This window comes from Aotus nancymaae, unplaced genomic scaffold, assembly GCF_030222135.1.
Source record: "Aotus nancymaae isolate 86718 unplaced genomic scaffold, 86718_ANA_hifiasm-v0.15.2.pri h1tg000019l, whole genome shotgun sequence".
Taxonomy (NCBI): Eukaryota; Metazoa; Chordata; class Mammalia; order Primates; family Aotidae; genus Aotus; species Aotus nancymaae.
The window spans coordinates 17,110,426-17,133,271 of record NW_026988431.1 but is presented as its reverse complement, the minus strand read 5'-3'; the positions used below and the strand labels follow the sequence as shown (position 1 = coordinate 17,133,271).

Below are 22,846 nucleotides of genomic sequence, written 5' to 3'. Positions count from 1 at the left end.
TACATATAAAATTGCTTTTGGTCTCACCTGAAGTCGAGATAGTCCCAAGCTAGGTCTCTGATACCCACCATTCAACCAGTGTTCTTTTGATGAAAAGATCCACAGGCTTTTCATATTTGAGGGTCAGTTCATTAATGAGTGGTTATTTAAAAAAAAAAAAAAAAAAAAGCACCAACATACCCCACAGAGCTGCACAAAGTATTTCTGAGTTGAATCGTTTCTTGTATTTTCTGATTTCTGGTGTGTCGCTATGAGGCCGAATGTTGGTTGGGTTTACGTTTACCACTGAAATCTTTCTTGCTTCATTGAGTTTGGCCTGTTCTTGCCTAAGAAGTTCGCTAGTAAACAGAGCTTTGAGAAAAAGAATCAGAGAAGTCAGTGGCATCTTAAAGATAACCTATGAAGATGTGGAGATGAGACTTCAAAACACTGTGATTTCTCCTTGTTTGGTTTGAATTATAGTAAAGGCAAAGAAACTCTGAAACTCTTTATTTTACACTTTTTAAAAAGTGAATAAAAATAAGTCATTCATCAAAGCAGTCTTTTATTCATTAGCAAAACAGGCCTATAGACACTACTTGCACAGCTTAGAAAGTTAATATTAATCTCCCCAAATTAAATACACCAGACACTCCTGTAACATAAGCAAAAAAGATCTACTTTTTGAAATTCCAGATTATCAATTAAAAAAACTATCCTAAGCTGACTTTGATGATTAATTACTTGAAGAATATTAGAAAGCAAGACTCTCCTCTAAATTAGCGAGATTTTTGTAGTGGCAAGCACACACCTAGAACTCAACACAATGCACCATGCACTTATTAAGGGCCTATTGTGTGCAAGCATTGTACCCAGAAATTGTTTTGGGGAAATATTTGGTTATGTTCAGAGGTCACTGAGGAACAGCTTTCCTAGGGTCTCTGTGCACCCCTGGGTCTACCAGAAACAAAACAGAAGAGATGGGGAAAAAAATGGAAAGAAATAAGTTTGTTTTAGGAGTTCTACAAAAATAATAATTTCAATAAATCTTCCTTTTAAGACAGGACGTAAGGAGTAATCAGCTTAACTACTGAACTGAGGATTAATTTTCTTATCGGGCTGTAACAGAAGGAAGATGAAGCTGTTTTTAAAACACTGGGCCCTTCTTGCTTACCTGCAGCTGATGATTCCTCATCCTCTTCATCTTCATCAGTGGGAGACGTCTGGTATACTCTGGGGTCCACAAAGGGGGTGAAGGAGGCTTTGGTGCTGCTCCCCATGCCATACTAATCAATAAGCAAGAAGATTAAGAAGAGCAGATAAATATGCAGGAATAAACAATGCTAATAATACTGTGCTTGAGCTGTAAAATGATCACGGATTGTTCAAGGTGTTCATATTCTAGTGCCCTAGTCCGTGTGTGCCTCTCCCCAGCTTCTTCTGGTGTTGATTATTCACTAGCCATTGTGTATTTGTAGAACTTCATTAATTATCAAACTGCAAGAATTGCAGTGAGAAAATTACATTTTGAACCACATGTGGCACCTTAAAATTTGTAGGACCACTGTGGTGACAGAGCTTACCTCTCGCTTTCAGTAAAAGCAATCTCCTATACTGACTACATTGTCAATATGAAAATCTGACACAATTGGCAATAAACTAAGTAAGCAAGCCTACACAGCAGTAGTTTATCCTGAACACAGAGTCAACCCAAGGAACTTTCTTGGGAAGGAGAACTTTCAGCCCTTCCACTCTGGTCTGGTGATGCAAGTGGATTGGTATTGCCTCCAAAAGCTTTAAAATCTTTAATTCAGGGATGATATTATTCTGGAATCGAAGATTTTTTCTTCCCATGACAGTTTCCTTAAAAGAATAATTACATGTACATCTTTATTAGGGACTTCATGAGGATATTAGGTTTGTGGGCAATGTACCTTGAAGGCTTACTTTAAAAAATGAATCTTAGGCTTGGATAGCACCATGAAAACATGGTGTCAGAAGTAGAGGAGGGAACAGTAAACTCAGTATCAGGGTTTCATGTCACAATATTCTAAATTTGAGTTTTGCTGAATGAGCTGCAATGATGTCAGTCATGTTCATTCCTTTTACTGTTCTTATCTTTTAACATCACAAATACATCTGTATTCGACATAATAAGCACATCTTTTTCAGATAAATATCTTTTAACTAAAGGTCATTTCACTTTAGTTTTACTTTCAGATTTCTATTTAAAAATAAAACCACCATCCAAGACCTCTAAAAATATAAGGAGAAAACAAAGATCTAATCTGATTTAATTCAAGATTTCCTCTCCCTCCTACAAAGTCCAAACAATTTCATCCTCCTCAAGATAGAATTCCCCTACCGAATAGAACACTTTCACACACATGTTCTCTTTTGATATTTAGAAGATGTCTGTGAAAGGGGTAGGGCAGGTACTAACATTTCCACTTAGAGCTGGGGCAGCAGCAGAATTTTAAACAGGGTTCAATCTTATGGGGTCCTCCTTGGTACCAAGAGAGGTGTTCAGGCAGAAAATGCCCACACAGCGTGAAGTTACAATAGGATGCTGCACTTTGCAATATATCACTGTGTTCTTTTCCTTGGGGGTATGCAAAGCTCATCTGCTTTATAACTTTGGAATTCAAAGGGTGCATCATAAAAACTCAGTGTGTAGACAGTGTCAAAAATAACAGTACATATACTTTATAAACACATTTAGGGCCTTATCTGTGCTTGACAAGACTATTAATGAAACATGACCACATATTGTGAGCTTATCCAACTGGTGTCAATCATCACTGTCCATGAGCACTACCTACAGATTTTGTGTTTATTCAGACATTTTCCTGGGACTGTTTTTACACAGGAAAGATAATACCTAGTTTCTTCCTTCTCACACAGTTTTGAATTTATGAAGATGAACACTTTAAGAACTGATGTATTTATGAATTTTTTTCACAAACAAATCATTTAAACTTTGTTTTACTTAAGTCATACTTAGTTTGATTGAATTAATGTAAATATAAACCTCAACAGTTGGCCTGGAAATCTGTATAGCCTGAAGTTTCCATGAGTAGTCTGGAAGATAGGAGGACCCAGTTCTGGTCTTAGATCCGTGACAAACCAACTGTGTGTCTTAGGCCAGTCACTCAACCCCTATGAACCTCAGTACACTCATCTGTAGAAACAGGTATTGGTTCAGATCATATTCGAGAACTTTTCACTGCTCTGCTTCTATGATTTCTCTATTTGAGTATCTGCACAAGCAGCTCTATAGTAGAAACCAACCACCCAAGTTTCAAGGAGCTTGGCAAAACCTCGTTCTTGAAGAGATCATGGTTTTAGAAACCCAGGAAGGACAGCAGAACTGTTATGTCAGCTGTTGCCCAGCACCTACTTCAGTCCCAGAGTCCATCTCCTGGGAATGGGTTGAGACACGCCCCAGGCCCTCAGTCGGGGTTCCAGCTGGAGAATGGCTCTGCTGCACCAGGTCAGGGAGGTTGATGTGGCCAGCAAAGCCATTGCTGTCACTGTGGCCAGATCGCTTCTTCTCTCCAGATGTCTGAGGGGGAATAGCACGTGGGGGCAGTTAGAGAGGGAGGAAAAAGGCCATAGGGTGACATCAGCCCTAACCCAACATAGGTATACGGGGCTCTAAATCAATCCACTAGAGCCTGAATAGGTGATATTCAAATTTCTATTTTACATAAGAAAATAAAAAAGAAATTAAGCTTTGCCAATGTTTAGTTTATGGATTGACCCTGAAGCCTTATGTTCCTGCATGAGGTACAGACAGTGGTCATATACGGCATGGGGGTCCCATGTGCAGAGGGAGATGCCACAAAGGGGAGGGGCTGAGCACGGCCCACACTGGTAAGCTCCTCTTTTGTAGTGCTTGTGCTGTACGCATGTGCCCCTTAATTGTATTTACAGAACATATTACCAGGTTACAATGAAACAAACCTACACAACAGAGAAATGACTCAAAATGTTGCTGAAAAGAAGCAGTGAGATAATCCACATGCTCTGGAGTGTGGAATACTTCAAGAAAGTGCAGAGACCAGACTTAACACAACTCACAGGGCTCTTTGTCATTCACAAGGTCAAAACAGTGATTAACTAATCAGATCTGTCAGGAGTTCCAAATATATTGACCTGATCTAGAATACTATTTGAAAATATGGATTTACAACTACTATCATAAATGTTTAATGTCTCAATAAATAACTGTGGTGCTTTGTGATGTAGGCAGTAACAAAATAAAGTCATCATGACTAGCAAAGCATTTAAAACATCACTTCTAGAACCCTTTTTAATGTCCTTTTTTTTTTTTTTTTAATGGAGTCTCACTCTATCTCCCAGGTTGGAGTGCAGTGGCGTGATCTCGGCTCACTGCAACCTCCGCCTCCTGGGTTCAAACCATTCTCCTGCCTCAGGCTCTTGGGATTACAGGTACATGCCACCAAGCCCAGATAATTTTTGTATTTTTAGTAGAGATGGGGTTTTACCATGTTGGTCAGGCTGGCCTCAAACTCCTGACCTTGTGATCTACCTACCACCTTGACCTCCCAAAGTGCTGGAATTACAGGCATGAGCCACTGTGCCCGGCCAAAGGTATTTTATAGTGTATGTAATATTAGTGCAATAGAAAAAATGCATGATTTGTGACTAAATACACTGTATTAGGTGGCATGCTCTACAGTTGTTACTGATAGGATTACATGACCTAACAAGTTTGGAAACCATTGCGCTGGAGAACAGTCTCTGCCAAAAAATCCTGGGGAGGAAAGACAGGATTAAAAGACAACTCTGGTTTCCAAAAGCCAGTGCCCACATTGTAGGACTGACTAGAGTTACACTTTTTGATTTAACTTTTATGCAGCTGGTTCATTGAGGATTCTTAGAGCAGACCTGATTAAGTAATAATTTCCCTCTCTGCCTTCTTTCTTTCATTCATTGACCCAATATTTTTTAGTGCCTACTAAGTGTAAAGCATTCTACTGAACATGGAACAGCTGGGAACAAAGCAGGCACATTCGCTACGCTCTTGGGAGCTGGCACATGCAAGGGTTCATGCTGTTCCTTTGACCATGTCACCAGCCTGGCTTTTTACTTCTAGAGCTTGTCATGGAGTTACAATTATAGCTCTGCACCTGCCTCTGGCTGCAAGTGAAAGAAGGCGCTTCTTTTTTCTTTTTTCTTTCTTTTTTTAGATGAAACACTCCCAAGCTCCTGTAATGGTACATGCAATTGATGTTTCCAGGAAGCGTGAGAGATAACTGGAAAGCCGAGTATCCTCTAGGTTTCTTGGCAACATGCTCCTGGACTACAAGCTGTCCTGGAGAGGGGCACTTTCTGGATTCATTTTGTCACAGTGCCCAGCAGTAGCTTGCATTAGTGCCTATTCTTAGAGTTGAGCATTTCCTTTTCTGAATGACATTTAGAAAGTTCAGTCCTAATACATCTTATTGTGCACTATTTCATGTGTACTGGGCCATTTCTCCTTTCTTTTAACTTCTGTTCAAATACTGAAAAGCTTTTAAACATTTCCTCAAACTTCTCTTTAGCATAAATCACATCTCTTTAGAATTTTTTTGGTCTCTCTTGTATCAGCAGCACTCTTTTTCAAGCCAAAAACTGATGCAGACATACTGGTTGTCAAAGAAAGACTCAGAGAGGCTAACAAGGGGAAGTGGCTCAGATAGTCAGAAGCTTAAAAGAATCCAGTAGTAGGCTCTGAATCTGCCCACTTCTGAGTCATCACCCTTTTGTTCACTCCACCAACACCTTCTTATTAAACACTTTCTGTGTGCCAAATACTGTACTGGAAACACAAAGACAGATGTGTAAAAGCCTTGCCCTCTAGAACCTCATTAACAGAACCCCAATAATGTCTCATCTTTCTCACCATTCTCATGGGGATTGGCACAAAGATGTTCTGTGTACCAACACATGCCAAGAACTGTGCTAAACACTTTATATATGACATTCCATCAATTATCTTGCCTTAAGTGACATGGGTTCTAAGTGGTTTGAACCCAGCTGTCTTGTGGCAGAGCCCAGGTGCTCTGGGTTGCACTGTTGCATTAGGGGGCCTACTCCTGGTCACAGCTGATTGAATCAGGAGTGGACGCCTGAGCCAAGAGAGACCAGATTCCCACTGGAAATTAATATTAAGCCAGAGAGACATGGGTCCATTTCTGCTGGCAGTTGAACTGGGATGTGGTGAACATCTCGCAATGAAGTGAGAGCAGGAGCACGCAGAGGGAGAGAAAGCTCTTCTGTGAAGAGAGAGAAGAACAAAGGAGAAATGTGGAAGAAAACAGAGATCAGGGTAAAGAGAGATAGGCAGCGAGAGAGCCAGAGATCTGCCCATGAGATGCTGCCTGAGCTCCTGTCTGTTTCAGTCCTTCAAAGAGGCTCAGCTCACTTTTACCTTTGGGTTCCTTCCATGAAATATCCAAAATCTTCCTTTACTCCCTCATTTCTGATATCTACCCTCTCCCTACTTAAAAAAATTCCTTTTTTTTTTTTTTGCTTACTCTATAGTAAGTGGGTTCTTTTACTCATTACTTGTAACCAAAAGAGCCTCCATGATGACAAGCTAGTGTTCTGATTGAGTGAGGAGGATCATCACTGAAGAGATAACAGCTGATACCAGGAAGGTGCTGTGGAGTCCCAGTAGAGGCTTGTAGGAGAAAAGGAAGATTGAGCACAGGGACCTGCTTGGTGAAGTATGGGCAGCAGTGGAGAATGCAAAATACCTCTTCCAGCAGATGGGCTTCCATGGACAAAATGGCAGCTGCAGCTGGTGTGGTGTATTCTAGAACTGAGTAAAAAGTGGTCCTGTGGAGCTCTAGGATAGGGATAGGTAGAGCCATGGGGTAAGGGTATGTACTGCAAGAGGAAATTTGTGCATCTGACAAGATCACGAGTGTTAGAGCAGTATGTTCTTATAGAACCATCTAGTCCACTCCATGAGAATGACAAGATGAGTGAGTTCTCCTTAATGTTCATCTTGGAGAACTGTGCTAATAGCACCCTATAAGTTAAATCTTATTATAGTAAGTTTTTATTTTATTTTCTTATTTTGTCAGGGGTAAACTTTAATCTGTATTTATCTTGTTAAAACATATACTTTTAGTAATTTTCAATTCAAGGTTTGATGATGGTTAATTTCATGTGTCAGCTTGACTGAGCCATGGGGTGCCTAGGTGAAACATTTTTTTCTGGTGTGTATGTAAGTGTTTCTGGATGCAATTAGAGTTTAATTGGTAGACTCAGTAAAATAGATTGCCCTTTTCAAATTGGATGGGCATCATCTAGTCTTCTGGGGCCCTGAACAGAACAAAAGGCAGAGCAAGAAGGAATTTTCTCCCTTTTTTTCTTCTCCACTGGTTCAAATGGGACATTTCATCTCATTTTCACCCAGCTTCAGATTGGGATTTATATCAACGGCTTCCCTCGGTCTCCAGCTTGCAGATGGCAGATCATGGGACTTCTCAGCCTCTGTATTTTATGAGCTACATCCTCAAAATTAAGCAGTCTCTTGGCCGGGTGTGATGGCTCATGCCAGTAATCGTAGCAATTTGGGAGGCCAAGGCGGGTGGATTGCCTAAGCTCAGGAGTTCAAGACCAGCCTGGGCAACATGGTGAAACCCCATCTCTACTAAAATACAAAAAATTAGCCAGGCATGGGGGTGTACTCGGGAGGCTAAGGTAGGAGAACTGTTTGAACCTGGGAGGCAGAGGTTGCAGTTAGCCGAGATTGCGCCACTGCACTCCAGCCTGGGTGATAGAGCGAGACTCCGTCTCCAAAAACAAAAACCAAGAAACAAACAAAAAATAAAGAAATAAAGTAGTCTGTCTCTCTCTACATATATAAATATTCTCTGTCTCTGGAGAAGCCCATTTAATACAGTTTTTTTTATTTTAAAAACCCACATTTGAGGAAGGCAGAATTAGAAAGTGAGAGGACAGAAAGATGTTGGGGTCCTTAATAGATCAAATTCCTATAAGACACTGACAAGTGCTATTTTCAAAGTGACAGGCTGTGGTCATAGAATACCGGAGTGCTATAAATAACATGGAGCCATTTGGGTGTGGCTGGCAACAAACTGAAAATGTGGCTCCAAATGTCTACTTGCAGGTATTGACTCTGTCCTAAAGACTCAAGCAAATTTTAAACCACATTAGAAATTGGAGTCCTTTTATCTGGAGTCAAATGGCAACTCACTCCAGAACATTCTCCCTCATGTTTTCCCAAGTGGTAAGTTATAGGGAGAGAAGCCTTCTATACTTCCATTGAAATTATCCATTAACCACATTGGGATATTTATATACCAGCACTACACAATGTCAATTTCAGCAGCCAAGTCCATTTTTCATTTCAGGCATATGTGAAAGGACTCTTTAAAGCCTACTTGAAAGATTCTACAAGGCCATAAAATGAAATTCTAGCAAGTTGCTTCATGAACTAGTCTTCCAGTTATAGCCCCACTGCCAATTATTATTTCAAAGGCCTTATTCATCTAAAAACTACTGTTCCTTTCTTTCTTACAAAAGTGAGAAGCCTTTTGCCTTTTTAGAGAGGAAAGTCTGCCATAGAGTTTCCCAACTGTGTCCTGGCTGAAGAGGAAAAACAGATGACATATGTTTATGTTTCAGAGGGAGGACTGGATGGTGATAACAAGCAAAAGGGGAATTCAACTCTAAGGAGAGAGTGAAATAAAATAAAATAGTTAACACTCATTGAATGCTTATATTTACTAACTCAAAATCGCAACCATCTTGTAAGTCGTATGCTATTATTTATAAAATTTTATAGATGGATGCAGGGAAAGGTCAGGTAACATTTGCCCAATGTTCTCAACTATTTCTTTCCTTCCAAGTAAAGATCTACACTCAAAATTGCATGGTGATGATAAAGTGAAAAAGAAGACAAGACTGATTTTAATTTGTCAGGGTCTTTCCAGCTAGCATGGACACAGTGGGGAGTTACTACATGTCAGAAGGACAGATGAAAGGGAACATGAGCAGCCCTCAAATGAAATGATGTTCCAGAGCTTAAAAAAATTCAAAGTGCCAAGGTATATTTTTGAAGTAGGTCTGTGTATTTCTTTGTTCTTTCAATAAAATAGCTTAATGGTCATTTTAATATCAATTTAACTAGATAAGATGATATCATCCTTTCTTAGAACTACTGAGCATTTTCTATATGAAATCCACAAAGATAAAACCATGGGGAGAAGGGACATAACAAGGCCAATGATGCTATTCAGAGAGACTATTCATCTCTGTTTTCCTGTTGTAGAAGACCTCTGGGTTTGCAGTTTTATATCCTCAGGCCCAAAATCCATATTCTGACTTGGATAGCTCCTACTGAAGAGTCAGGACTAATGTAATTAAGTCACACTGCCAAAGCTTAGAAGAATACAGGAAAGAAGGCAGCAGACAATTAAAATCACTCAACTATTTAGAAGCACAGGTTCTCCCTCCAACAATTCCCCAGTCTCTGTCAAAGCTTTAATGTAAAAACCACCTAAGAAATGTACTTCCTCTGTTGACAGATGACAGATTAAAAACTCTGATGACAGTTTTTATACCAACTTACCTCTCTAATCATCAAAGTTCCTTCTCTTGAAATACTGCCGCTGAAAGTGTCCGCATGAGAGGTCTCCAGCCCATGCGTCCCCACCATTCCCACATTGTACTGCTCATTGCTCCCTGGAGCTCCTGTTGGTCTGAGATGAGAAGGAACAACATTCATGGTAACATATGTTAAATATTATCTGTTTCCTGTCCATGTTATTTTTGTTATGGTAAAACATACATATTAATAACATAAAATCTACCCTTGTACCAATTTTAAGTGTACATGTCAGTCGTCTTAAGAACATTTCATATTAATTTTAATGTGTGCTGATGTCTGGACTGGCCCCACTTTTGCAGCATCCCTCTTAGCCTATACTCTGCCCAGTAGCCAGCCTGAGCAAGTGTTTGGCTTTACATGGAAAAACCACTGAAGCTGGCACCAGAAGTCACCAGGCTCTGCACGATCTCCCCAACTCTAGCCTCCTTCTTTGACCAGCAGACACCCTGACCTACTTTTATACATGTCGTTACTTCTGCCTGGAAAGCTCTTTGCATTCTGGCCTTGGTTGGTTCCCTGTCATTCATCTTACATGATGCTTTCTGTGGGAAGTCTACTCGTATCACCTTTGTCTTATCCCAACAGCCCCTCTCCTTTTCTCTTCACTCTTTTTCCTTAATAGTTCTCATCACAATTTGCAGTTATCTTATCTTTTGGATTCTCTCTTTCTCCTTCCCTCTCATTGCTTGTGAGGGCAGAGTCCTTGTCTCTTTTCTCATTATTATATATGCCCAGTACCCAGCCTAGAGTTGGCACATACTACGGATGCAAAAAATAATCAATTGATCCATGGACTTTATGCTTCTATAAAAAAGAAATATCTACTAAGAACTTTCTGGCTTACTGGGGCATCCATTAACTAGGAGGTTTAACTTAAACAACATTCAGCCTCTGCAATCATCCTGCATGGTGGTATACTTATTTTCAGTTCTTTTTTTGCTATCGTGTTTACAGCATAATGAGAGAAGGTAACAGGATCTCTACATACTCCCTGAGAACACAGATGGATGTTTCCTATGTTCCATAGCACAGAGCACAGTGCGAGGGCTCACAAAGTGATAACTGCCCGTAGTGAGCTCCATTCTCTCAGGAGTGCCTCATTTGCATGACAGAATTTCTCTGATTTAGGAGCTCAGGGCAATTGAGAACTGCACAGGTCATGTGGTTCAACCACAGGTTGAGGTTGGTACGACATGGCTTCTGGAAGGATTTTGGTTGTTAATGCAATACTTGTTGCTCTATTTTAGCATCTACCTCTCTTTTAAAGTGGGTTTTCTAAAAATAGGAAAGTTATAAGGCTTATTTCTCTCTAGGCATATTAATTGCAACTTTCATCATTTCATTCTTTTTCATTGTTTCTTATATATTTAAAAATATCTCTGGCCTCTTGGATCTTATGAAAGTCCAAAGAATTACTGGAATCATCCATCTAAGAGACAAGAATTACACCAGATTTATGATGTCTCCGGGGGCAGAGAAAGACATATTTCAAGGATTTTTATCCAAAACAGATGGGTGAAAAGATGACAGGATGAGTCCAGACAAGAAAATGTATAGTAAGAAACTTACATTGCAATTACTAAACTGGAGCAGCGGATTGAATGAATCTAAATATGGGCTAGAACTGATGTGTTAAGGAAGAGATTCCAAAGAGCCATTTTCATTTTCAACATTTCATTCCTAGAAAGGAACTTTCATTTATTTTTAAAAATTTATTTATTATACTTTAAGTTCTGGGGTACATGTGCAGATCGTGCAGGTTTGTTACATAGGTATACATGTGCCATGGAGGTGGTTTTCTGCATCCATTGCCCTGTCATCTACATTAGGTATTTCTCCTAATGCTATTCCTCTTCAATCCCCCCACCCCTTGCTATTCCTCCCCTAGCCCCCCACCCCTCCTAGGCCCTGGTGTGTGATGTTCCCCTCCCTGTGTCCATGTGTCTCATTGTTCAACAACCACTTATGAGTGAGAACATGTGGTGTTTGGTTTTCTGTTCTTGTGTCAGTTTACTGAGAATGATGGTTTCCAGCTTCATCCATCCGAAAGGAACTTTTAATAGTGTTCCAGAGACATGGAAAAAAAAGGAATTCCTGGTATTTTGATAGAATAGTAAATCATAGTTTTCAGACTATCATTTCTTCACTCATTTGTTTATCTTGTGTGAATCTTTCATTTTCTTTCTTGCTCTCCTCTCTCTCTCCTTTCCTTCCTTCCTTCCCTCCCTCCCTCCCTCCCTCCCTCCCTCCCTCCCTCCCTCCTTCCTTCCTTCCTTCCTTCCTTCCTCTTGTTTGGGACAAAATAATATAAAGCCAATAAATCAATGAAGTATTTATCAAGAGACTTCCATGATGGGAGCCGCTTTTCTTTTTTTTCAGACAGGCATTTATTGCTATTGTCAGGGGCTCTATTGGCCTGGTAGTATCTGCCAGGCTGATGCTTGCACAATCAAATTCTCCTGTCCTAGTCAGACCTGCTTCTTCTGTTACCTGAACAACGGTTATTTTGCTGGCCACCCCATCTCCAGTCCTATCCACCTCACAGCTGCAAAAGCAAGTCCTCCAAAACACAGGTCTGATGAAGTCCGAGTCACTCTTCTACTTTCAATGTTCAGTAGCTCCTCATCGACCACAGGATAAACTTGAAGCTCCTTACTGTGGCTTACAAGCCTTCCATTATCTGGTTCCTGACTGTCTCACTAACCCGATTTTTAAATAAAATCCTGCCCCAACTTCTAACTGTACCAGCATTTAACTTATACTAGTTTCCTATGCACATTATGCTAGAAAATCCCTGGTGACTTTAGCCTGCCCACTCTACCTGGAAGATTCTTTTTTTTTTTTTTTTTGAGATGGAGTTTCGCTCTTGTTACCCAGGCTGGAGTGCAATGGTGCGATCTCAGCTCACCGCAACCTCCACCTCCTGGGTTCAGGCAATTCTCCTGCCTCAGCCTCCTGAGTAGCTGGGATTACAGGCACGCGCCACCATGCCCAGCTAATTTTTTTTTTTTTTGTATTTTTAGTAGAGATGGGGTTTCACCATGTTGACCAAGATGGTCTCGATCTGTTGACCTCATGATCCACTCGCCTTGGCCTCCCAAAGTGCTGGGATTACAGGTGTGAGCCACCGCGCCCGGCCAGATTCTTTTCTATTCTCTGCCTCCCTCTGGCTAACTCATTCTTTATAGTTCAGGTACCTCCAAACCCATTCCAGCCTCACTGGAACAGTTCAGATGGCTCTCCACTCTGCCTCCACATTGCCCTTTGTGTATCTCTGCCATTGCATTCAACACACAGTCCTGCAATGATCAGATCTCATTAATGTTGGTATCTTCAGTGCCAAGCATGGTGCCTGGAATGTAGGTAGCACCTAATGTTTATTAAATCATTGAAGATCTTGGGTCAAGTGCTTTGTTTAATGTCTAGCAGAGAGTTCATTCAGGCTTATTGTCAAAATATAGCTCTTCTGTGAATTGACGAGTAATTGGCTATCAGGATATTATTTGCATATTTAAAATGTCCTGAACAACCAATGTTAAGATTTGCAATCTTATGGAATTGAGTTCACTAGGATGTGCCAAAATAATTTTCTTATAATTGGGTAGTTATCATAGAATAACAAAAAATCTATTCAGATATGTATTTGAATCACAAAGGTGAGTTTTGCCTGTGCTGTTCTTGTGATAGTGACTAAGTCTCACAAGAGCCGATGGTTTTATAAAGGGCAGTTTCCCTGCACATGCTCTCTTGCCTGCCGCCATGTAAGATATGCCTTTGTTCCTCCTTCGCCTTCCACCATGATTGTGAGGCCTCTCCAGCCATGTGAAACTGTGAGTCCATTAAACCTCTTTTTCTTTATAAATTACCCACTCTCAGGTATTTCTTCATAGCAGTATGAAAATTGACTAATACAGTGGTTGATGGCAGAAGCCAGGTTGCTGACTGTCAGAATGGAAATTTATAAATAAGAAAGGGGAGGAGGTAAGAATGATCCATATTGTTGTAATGGATTAATTGGAGATGTCAGTGTGAATTCATGTTTAGCTTAATACAGATACAGATGGCTATATACAGAAATATTTGTAAATATTCATATATACATGGGTTAATGTACACATGCTGTATTTCCTTGCTCCGTTAGCTGAGAGGGCCTAAAACAAGTGGCATTGTAGTAGCAATGAGCACACTGGGTGCCTAGATATTGGTTTCTAATATCATCTTCCAATAAAAGGAATCAGGGCTTACTGAAGAAGTAGCTGATTCCAGGACTGGTGTAGGAAATATATAAAATTAGTCTGGATTGGAGCATCTTATAGTATCAGAAAGTAAAGAGTGTTCAAATGCACACACATGTACATGCACACCAATACACACTTGATGGTGGTATGTCAGTCAAAGAGGCACAGGAGCTAACTGAAAGAGCTCCCAATGGTCAAAACTGGAAAATTTGAGCAACAAAATAAAGAAGTATTATGTCCATGACTCTATACTGTTATAAATGATAGAATAAATTAATAAGTGGAGGAGACAAATCTGTACAGAAGAATTCTAAATAAATTATGTAGCTACTCAACCCTACAGGAGGGAAGCATGATTCCCCACTCCTTAAGTGTAGACTGTGCATAGTGGCTTCCTTCCAAAGGGTACAGAATAGAAAAAAGAAAAGATAAATAAAAGAATCATTTTACAGTGGAGAAATCTTCCCTTTGGGAGCATGTGCTGGTATTTGAGGGACGATACTAATACAAAAAGTTGCCTCTTTGGTTTGGTTGATGTGATGCAAATCAAATTAAATGCCTTTCCTTCCATTTTTTTATTCTATAAAGATTTTATTCTTTTTTTCCTGATTATAAAGTAGTACATGCCCTCCATATAATTGGGGATATACATAAAATAAAAATCTCTCATAACTATATTACCCAGAGGTAATCACCTTTTTAATTCTGGCGTATTTCCCTCCACTCATTATTTTTCTATGCATGAGGAATTGGGAAATAGTGCAATTGGTTGGTTAGGGAATACAAACTTAGCTAAGTGCACACTCATAAGTTATATCTTATCAAATACGTGCAAAACCAGCATAGTACCATAGAAAAAAGCTATTGTTTTAAACATCAGAAACCATGGCTGTTTGTCCAAATGGCTAGTGCTCCCTTTCTGAGAAACTCTTCTGTGTTTACTTCATGGTGGGAACTGTGCCACAACATATTTTTGTTTTCTGCTTTAAAAATATATAGCACAAAATATAGAGGTTTACCGTAGCGAAAGAAAATAAAGGTAATAATGTATGCAAGAGGCACTGTGGCCCCCAAATACTCAATCCTAAATAAACTTGTTTTATAATATACTTTTAATAGTGTGAAATTTCTCAGGCATGCAACCATCATATTGTAGAACAGACTATATATATTTTATATGCAATATAAAAATACACATATTTACAAACTGAAGTAAACGTACACACATACACTTGTACCTTTCTTTTCTCACATACGTAACCACATATTTTAAATGTTCTTTAATGGATGACCATTTCCATCTAAAATTTACCAGTCCCTTAAGAACCACGTCAAGTCTTGCCTCCACTATCAGCATTCCATGATAGCCTCAGTTTATTATTTCTTACATAGATTATAGTAACAGTCTCTGAATTGCTTTACCAGTCTCTAGTCTGTTCCCTTTTCAAATCGTCTTGCTGAAACGATCTCTCTCAAATATAATACTGAATTCAAGATACGTTCAGTGGTTTCCAATGGCTACATAATAAAGTACATACTTCTTGGTCTGATTTCACTAGTCCAGACTCCCCTCCATGCCATATACCATACATTCTCATCAAACTCAACTTCCTGTGTCTTTACTTCAACTCCTCCCCCTGCTTATGATTCTAATATTACCTCAGGTTTTGTTTTTTTTAAATCTTGCTGATAATTATTTGCAGAGAATTAGGCTATAAACCCTTCTTCAGAGTCAGAACTTGCAATTTCAAATCAGTGCAATCAAATGTAAATCATAGTCACTGAAGACCCACTGTATTCCAGATACCATGCAACTGGTTCAGGGTAAGAGAGATGAGTAAGGCACAACCCTTACTCTGAAAGATATCCTAGTCCAGAAAAGGAGACAAAGACATAATAAACAATCCTGATTCAAGGCACTTCATGAAGATGCAGGAATACACACGAGATACAGTGGTAGCACAGAAGAGGGGACAGGCTCTACCTGTGCAAGCAGGGCTGTGAGTAGGTGATTTCTAAAGGAACAGGAAAGTGCTAGACAGCAGACAGAAGTGCAGCATGGTCTATTCAGGAAATTTTAGAAAGGTGGGTGTTTCTGCAGTGGGGAATAAGTCCTAGATTTGCCTTTAAAGGTAGGAGGGTGAATACCATTAATAGCCTTGCAAAATATGATAGGGGACCTAAAACCCAAATGCTAATTAACATATTTCCCAAACTGTCTTCGGTTGTTTCTCCAAATATTTATATTAGCCTGAAGTTTTCCATGCGTAATTTTGTCATTCTCCAACTAGAATATAAACTTCTGGAAGACAAAATCCAAGTACGAACTTAGCAAATCTCTCAAAGCCCTCTGCAAGATGGCTAACATATATTGAGAGTTTTAGCAATCTTTTAATTTCATATTCTACTCTCATCCTGATACTTGCATGCTCAGTGCTTAAAAGGAGTTCAAAACATCTGTCAAAAGAATTAAGCAATTCTGAGTCAAGACAAAAACTAAAAGGGCCAGCATGTTTTGCAGAAATGATCTGGATTAGTGATTTTGCCTCTAGAACAATTTTATTTATTTTTTAAAAAGGCAATTTTTTAAAAGGCAATTTTAAAAAAGGCAATTTAATGCCATTTGTTTCAAAATGTCATATTTTAGCATATTTACAGTTGTCAATAACTGAGTCATCAACAGCAAAATAAGTATGGATTTTTCAGCTATGATAATTAGATCTGCCTCTTAGATCTGCTTGTATGTAATGATGGTTAATCAGCAGATAACATTCCCTGTAGACTGTCCAGCCCTGCCTCTCCAATCCTTGATGAATTGGACAATAATTTATGACCTGAAATGGCTTCTTTTCTATATAGAGTCAGTGTGATCTGATGATCAATACTAGTAGCTGAGCCAAAGAAATAGAGGTGATTGAAGAGTGAAGTTGGACAAAATAGCTTCTCATTCTATCAAATTTAAGCAGACCAGGGCAAGGGCACCTTGTGTTTATTGGGGGGATGAACTGGGGAAGCAACAGGGCATAAGGACAGGTGCTTTCACAGGATCCATGCCAATGAGGAAAAAAAAGTGAGCTGTTCTCTTACCTTAAAAAAAAAAAAAGGAAAGAAAAAGGCTATAATTACTAACAAAAATATAGATAGGTATAAATATACATATAAACACATAAAAAGAGAACTGCAAAGAGACTGACAGAAAATATGTAACAAAGACAGACCACAGAAAAATGAATCAAGAAAAAGAAGCCATCAAGAGAATAAAGTAGAAAATCATAACGGGGTATATTTTGGAACTTTCTCTGCATGATTATCTGACTCCTGATTCTTTTGCTAGGATGGTAACACACGCTGGCTTGTGCATTTCTCCTTACTTATTGGCGGTAGTGGTGGTAATAAAATGTATGTTTCATGTTGTTAATTTTAATCCCTAAATGTCATTGCCCATGATTTCACTCTTTCAGTTCTAGGGGGAAGGGCACGTATCAATGGTCTCGTTGTCAATATTGTCTGCCCTTGAGATGAAAAGAAGCAAGAAAGAGTCACCAAAAGGGCAGTCAATCCATTGGCAATGGATAGGTAAAGTGTATGCAGTCCAGAAATGCTACATATTCTAAGCGATTGTGTCCATAGAGAGAAATAAGAACTATGCTCCAACAAAAACCGAAATCCCCAAAGTCAATTTACCTTGACACAGACCCATATACAACCTTACATTTAACTCATATTTTTTGTCCTTTTATTTTGGAAACCTAGTCCCCTCCTGGTCTACATTTTAAAAGTAGTAAAAGGATGAGTTCATGTCCTTTGCAGGGACATGGATGAATCTGGAAACCATCATTCTCAGCAAACTGACACAAGAACAGAAAACCAAACACAGCATGTTCTCACTCCTAAGTGGGTGCTGAACAATGAGAACACAGGGACACAGGGAGGGGAACATCACACACTGGGGCCTGCTGGGGGGCAATGGGAGGGACAGCAGGGGGTGGGGGGATTGAGGAGGGATAACATTTGGAGAAATACCTAATGTAGATGACGGAATGATGGATGCAACAAACCACCATGGCACGTGTGTACCTATGTAACAAACCTGCATGATCTTCACATGTACCCCAGAACTTAAAGTATAATAACAAAAATAAATAAAATAAAAGTAGTCCTCTTACATCAGTCTGGGTATGTCACTGACAGCCACTGTCCCATCATGGGTCTCGCTCTCTCCGTCTTCCTCCTCTTCCTCACTACTTTCTGACTCCTCACTGGAGGAGGAGTAATCAGTCACCTTTTTCATTGGGCGGTTTGTTTCTTCAATCCGGAGTTCTCTTAGTTCTTTGGCTAATGCCGTCAGATCCTATGAAAGAAAGTTTATTCAGCATATGAATGGTAGATACGACCAAAGCTACATCTCTTAGCAAATCAGTGCTCCAGCTTAAGCAACAAGAAAAAAAAGCTCTATATAAAACTGTGACAAACATAGTTACTGCATGGAACTAAGAAAATGATGTTTGTAGCTTGTAGAAGCTAGAAAAGAAAGATGAAATCAATTTAAACTTTGTTCAAAACCAATAGCTAGACTGAGACTGTTCAGTTCTGAATATATATGTGTATATATGTGTATGTGCATTGTGTGTATACACATATATACCAACATTGGGTTCTCATTTTATTTTGGAAAGGTGAAGCTGGTCACCCCCAGAGTTAATGGGAAAAAACATGGGATTAGAAATTGTACCCCAGTATTCTGGGACTCCTGCCCAAGCCACAGTATGGCTTTTCCCCTCTTATGATTGGTACTGTACCAAAATCTAGCATCAGTCATAGAACAGAGCAATTCCCAAGGTTCCAGCTACTACAATGACTCATTTGGTGTATCATCATTCCCTGGAGAATAGAGGTACCACATCGAATCATGGCCCATCCTAAAGCCTAGCGCCACTGAAATTTACAGCCACAGAGGAACAACAACAACAAAAAGAGTTCTCTTCCAAAATAATAGGTGTTTCATTTTCTTTTGTTTGAAATTCCAGTCATCTAGCAGAAATCCTGTTGGAAAACACTAAAATGAAATGTGCAAATACGAAAAGGAAGAGATAATTTTTGAGTTTTCCATGAGTATGATGAAACCTTTAGTCTTACGGATGTGATGATGTGGTATTGAATCACCAGGCAGACTGCAGGCAGTGTGCTGAATATCCGACTACCTTTTATTTTACATGCTTTCAAAGCAATGCAGAGGGAAGCAGTTCTGCAAAAGCATGGCCGCTCTAATTTGCATGGGTTAAACTGCCCATGGCACACAGCATGCAAATGAGGAAAAAGCAATTTGACATCAGTCTTACCATTTCTCCCTATATTAGTGACCCATGTGGGAATCAGAGCATTCAGTGAGAGACAGGGGATTAGGGAGAAAGAAACTCATTGAAAAATACTAAATCCCACAGTTTTCTATGGCCATATTCTCTCTTTATTTCAATCCAAAAATGTACGCATCCAATTCACCTGATGTAGGATTAGAGCAACCTGGGTGATAATGCTATTTGGTCATCTATCCTAATTGTTTAAAAGAAAAGCTGTGGTAAATGTGTATAGTTAAATTATAATTTTATTTTGAGAATACAACAAAACATTACATTTCTCTACTGCCACTTGTATGTCAGGCATTACTAGTCTAGTTAACACTAGGAAAGGAAACACTTTAGGTGTTTTACTTGGTCTAGAAATTTACACAATTCATAGTGTTAAGTGAAGGGTCATTTCTTTCTAATTTCCTACAAATCAAAGGGAAAGCAAAATGACTTTTAAATTTGTCTTGATAACACCTGATTTGAGCCCCTTAAATAAAAGGAAGCTTCTAAAAATTCAACCTTTGCATAATATACAGAAACACATTTGCTAGGGCTTTTGCACACATGCACACTTGCACATGCCTCAATCTCAGTGAATGTATTTGCCCCATCTGTGAAAGTGAAAATAGAATTGTATTTAAAAGGCCCAACTGTGTTTAAATATCATGTATATTATAAAAAGAAGAGGGAATCCACAACATAGGTATAATTTTATGCAAATTTATTTCTCATTCCTTTGGCAATTAGCCAAAATAGGAAAGGCTAATATGTGAATTTCAACGTTTACTTCTTATTTCCTCCTGGCAATTGTCAATGCTTATCTTTATCAAATGAAGAAGAAAGTTAAGGGTATGCTATTTTTGAGTATTTTGGGAAAATAAAGTCTAGATGTTTGTTAAAACTGTGAAAGAAAAGGATATTATCCTCCAAATCAGTAAAATAATGAAAAATTAGATAAATTTATTTCATATTTTGATGCCTATATATTAGGACTGTGGTAAGTCTCATCAAAGAATATATCTAGCATTTAAAATGTTACTTGTTATTAAGAATTACATTTTATATAAGTTAAAGAGAGAATATGGTTTAAAAGAGTTTATTCCTATTGTCAATAATTCTGAGTAAAATATAATACTATTGGCTATGATTTATTTTAACTAATGATACATTTTCCCCCGAGCTTTATTCTTCGTATCTCTGACATTTCAAAACAAGACAAAAGAAATTCTAAAAAAATCAAAATTATTTTAGAAATATTCAATCCACAGGCTAATGATTTAAAAAAAACTTTCACTTGTTAAAATGACCTAAATTTTTCTAATGCATTTTCTGATTTTTTATTGTATTTAGAAACACTTTAAAGTGCTGAACTGCTTTATAATTTTGCTTTTAATTAGAATTTTTTGCTTCTGTGTTATTAAAAAGCTCTCTGCCCTGAAACATTAGAAATAATTGAAAATTTACTTTAATTATTAACACTTTGGTGGTGAGACATATATGAAAATCCCTATGAAAAGTTAAAAACAATGAGTAATTCAAAAGTAATACCAGTAGTCAAAGAAAATTAATCTTCCATTGCTAAGAACCTATGCATTTAGCTGAAGTTTTGTTTCTTATCCATCCAGTATTGAAAAATGTATAATAGCAAAGTTATAGAAAATAAACACAATCTAATATTGACACCATTGGGTTCAGTTCCATTTTCATATATTTTATTCTCTGACAGTACAAATTTTCTCCATATAATGAGCCTTCGTGGTAATTTATTACTTAGCCATCTCAAGACTGGAGCTAAAAATTTTTAAAAAACAAAAGTGCTATTTAGCATGAAAATAGCTATGAGAATATATAGCTTAAAAAGAAATATGGCAAAATGTTAAGTTTTTTTTGACTACAGAGTAAATGTGAAGATAGCTAAGAGGCTTAACAGTTTATAGAATCAACTAGATATAGTTTTTCATTCAACAAAGCTTAATTTAACAATTATGCACACCTTAACTAAAAAGGCACTCTTTTAGGTCCCTTTTTAGAAACAACATAGTTTATTCAAACATTAGTTCAACTTTTGAATTATTATTTTGTTTAAAAATTTTTAGCTATTGTTTTTCTCTTTGTATTAAACGAATTTTCTTTTTAGGAACTCTAAAGATATGACATTGGGCAAGCCACTTAGTTTCAGTATCCTCATCTGAGGGAAAAGGGGGTTGAACCCCTAGTTATTGCTCAATTTCCATCCAATCTAAATTGATGTGCTCTGAAATGTTTGATTCCTACATAATAAAAAAACAGTGATAAAACAGTGTTTTCTTATGCATATAATCTTTGTGTCACATATTTAATTGTGCCAACAAAAAAGAATATTTATTTTCAAATACTAAATAATTAGATGATGCTGCAAAATCTCATATTCCATTAGAAAGTAATGTCAAATTAATGTACACTCCCCCAAATTAATTTCTATAAAAAGTTAAATAATTTAATTAGCAATAACAAGCAACAATATTTCAAAAATAATTTTTAGGTTTTTCATTTCAATCCCAGTTATCTAAATTGCAAAAACATTCATTGAGAGGGAAGCCCTACGAAAACCTGTGAATGGAGAAGGTAGAAAAGTGTAGTTCAAGGTTTCTCAACTATGGCACTGTGGATATTTTGGGTCAGATCATTCTTTGTTGTAGGGAGTTCTCTTGTGCACCACAGATGTTTGGCAGCACCCCTCTGCTCTATCCACAAGATGCCAGTACCACAGCCTCCCACTTTGAAGTTGTGACAACCAAAACTGTCTACAGACTTTGCCAAATGTCTCCTAAGGGAGGAGGAGTGGAGGAATCAGCCCTGGTTGAGAGCCACTGGGTTAGGTAGAACTACTTTATCTTAGTGGTTTGGATCAGTGATACTCAAGAGATTGGGTTAGTCACCTGTAGGGCTTTCCAACCACACATGGCTCCAGAGATTGTGGTATGCAGCTCACAGCCCCTCAATTATTTATAATCACTTATACATCCATTGCCCCCTCTCATCTCTGTCCAGTGTGGTACAGTACACTGAAATAAATAAAGCAGTTTTTCAAAGCCTAAAGTATTCTGGGTTAACCAGATGAAATCTGCAAGAACTTTTTCCTTAATGACAGCCCGTCAAGCCAATTTCTGAACTCATGTAATTCCTCTCGAGTTGTGCACACACACAACCATTTTATTGGCAACTCTAACTCCAGAACTTCATTGTCTTTCTTTACCTGTTCTGGGAGCAAAGTAGCAAAAGTTGTGATAATCCCTGTACTTCTCACTATTATGAGGGAGAGGGACAAGCAAGGCCATGGCACAGAGCAATTAAAAACACTCCCCTCTTCCATTTCTATAAACGCCATCCAAACACTGCAACATGCAGAGTCTCGTTCTTTTAGAAGCAACAATCCTTCATCTGTGATCATAACTGTCTCAGTTACTGGGTGGCGAAGTGGCCATAAGTCTGAAAAAGTGAGGCTCTTTGGTGAAGACCAGATGAATAGAAACATGCTTCTCCCACCTGCCAAAATAGCTCCATGCCTCTGGCCCAAACCTTAATCAAACCCTTGGCTTTCTATAGCACGTTACATATCATAAAATGCTTTTACACACATTACCTTAAAT

General features: G+C 38.5%; 1 protein-coding gene across 5 annotated transcripts in view; it reads right to left on the bottom strand.

Annotated features, from left to right (window-relative positions):
* The window catches only part of TNIK (TRAF2 and NCK interacting kinase), a 413,784-nt gene that overhangs the window by 24,450 nt on the left and 366,488 nt on the right, over positions 1-22,846 (bottom strand). For all 5 annotated transcript variants that reach the window (XM_064378648.1, XM_064378646.1, XM_064378644.1 and 2 more), the window contains 5 exons: positions 18,039-18,223; positions 9,596-9,725; positions 3,380-3,544; positions 1,154-1,265; positions 181-351 (listed from right to left, as the gene is read on the bottom strand). In XM_064378648.1, coding sequence (XP_064234718.1) covers positions 181-351; positions 1,154-1,265; positions 3,380-3,544; positions 9,596-9,725; positions 18,039-18,223 — 763 coding nt within the window. The remainder of the gene's footprint in view (positions 1-180; positions 352-1,153; positions 1,266-3,379; positions 3,545-9,595; positions 9,726-18,038; positions 18,224-22,846) is intronic.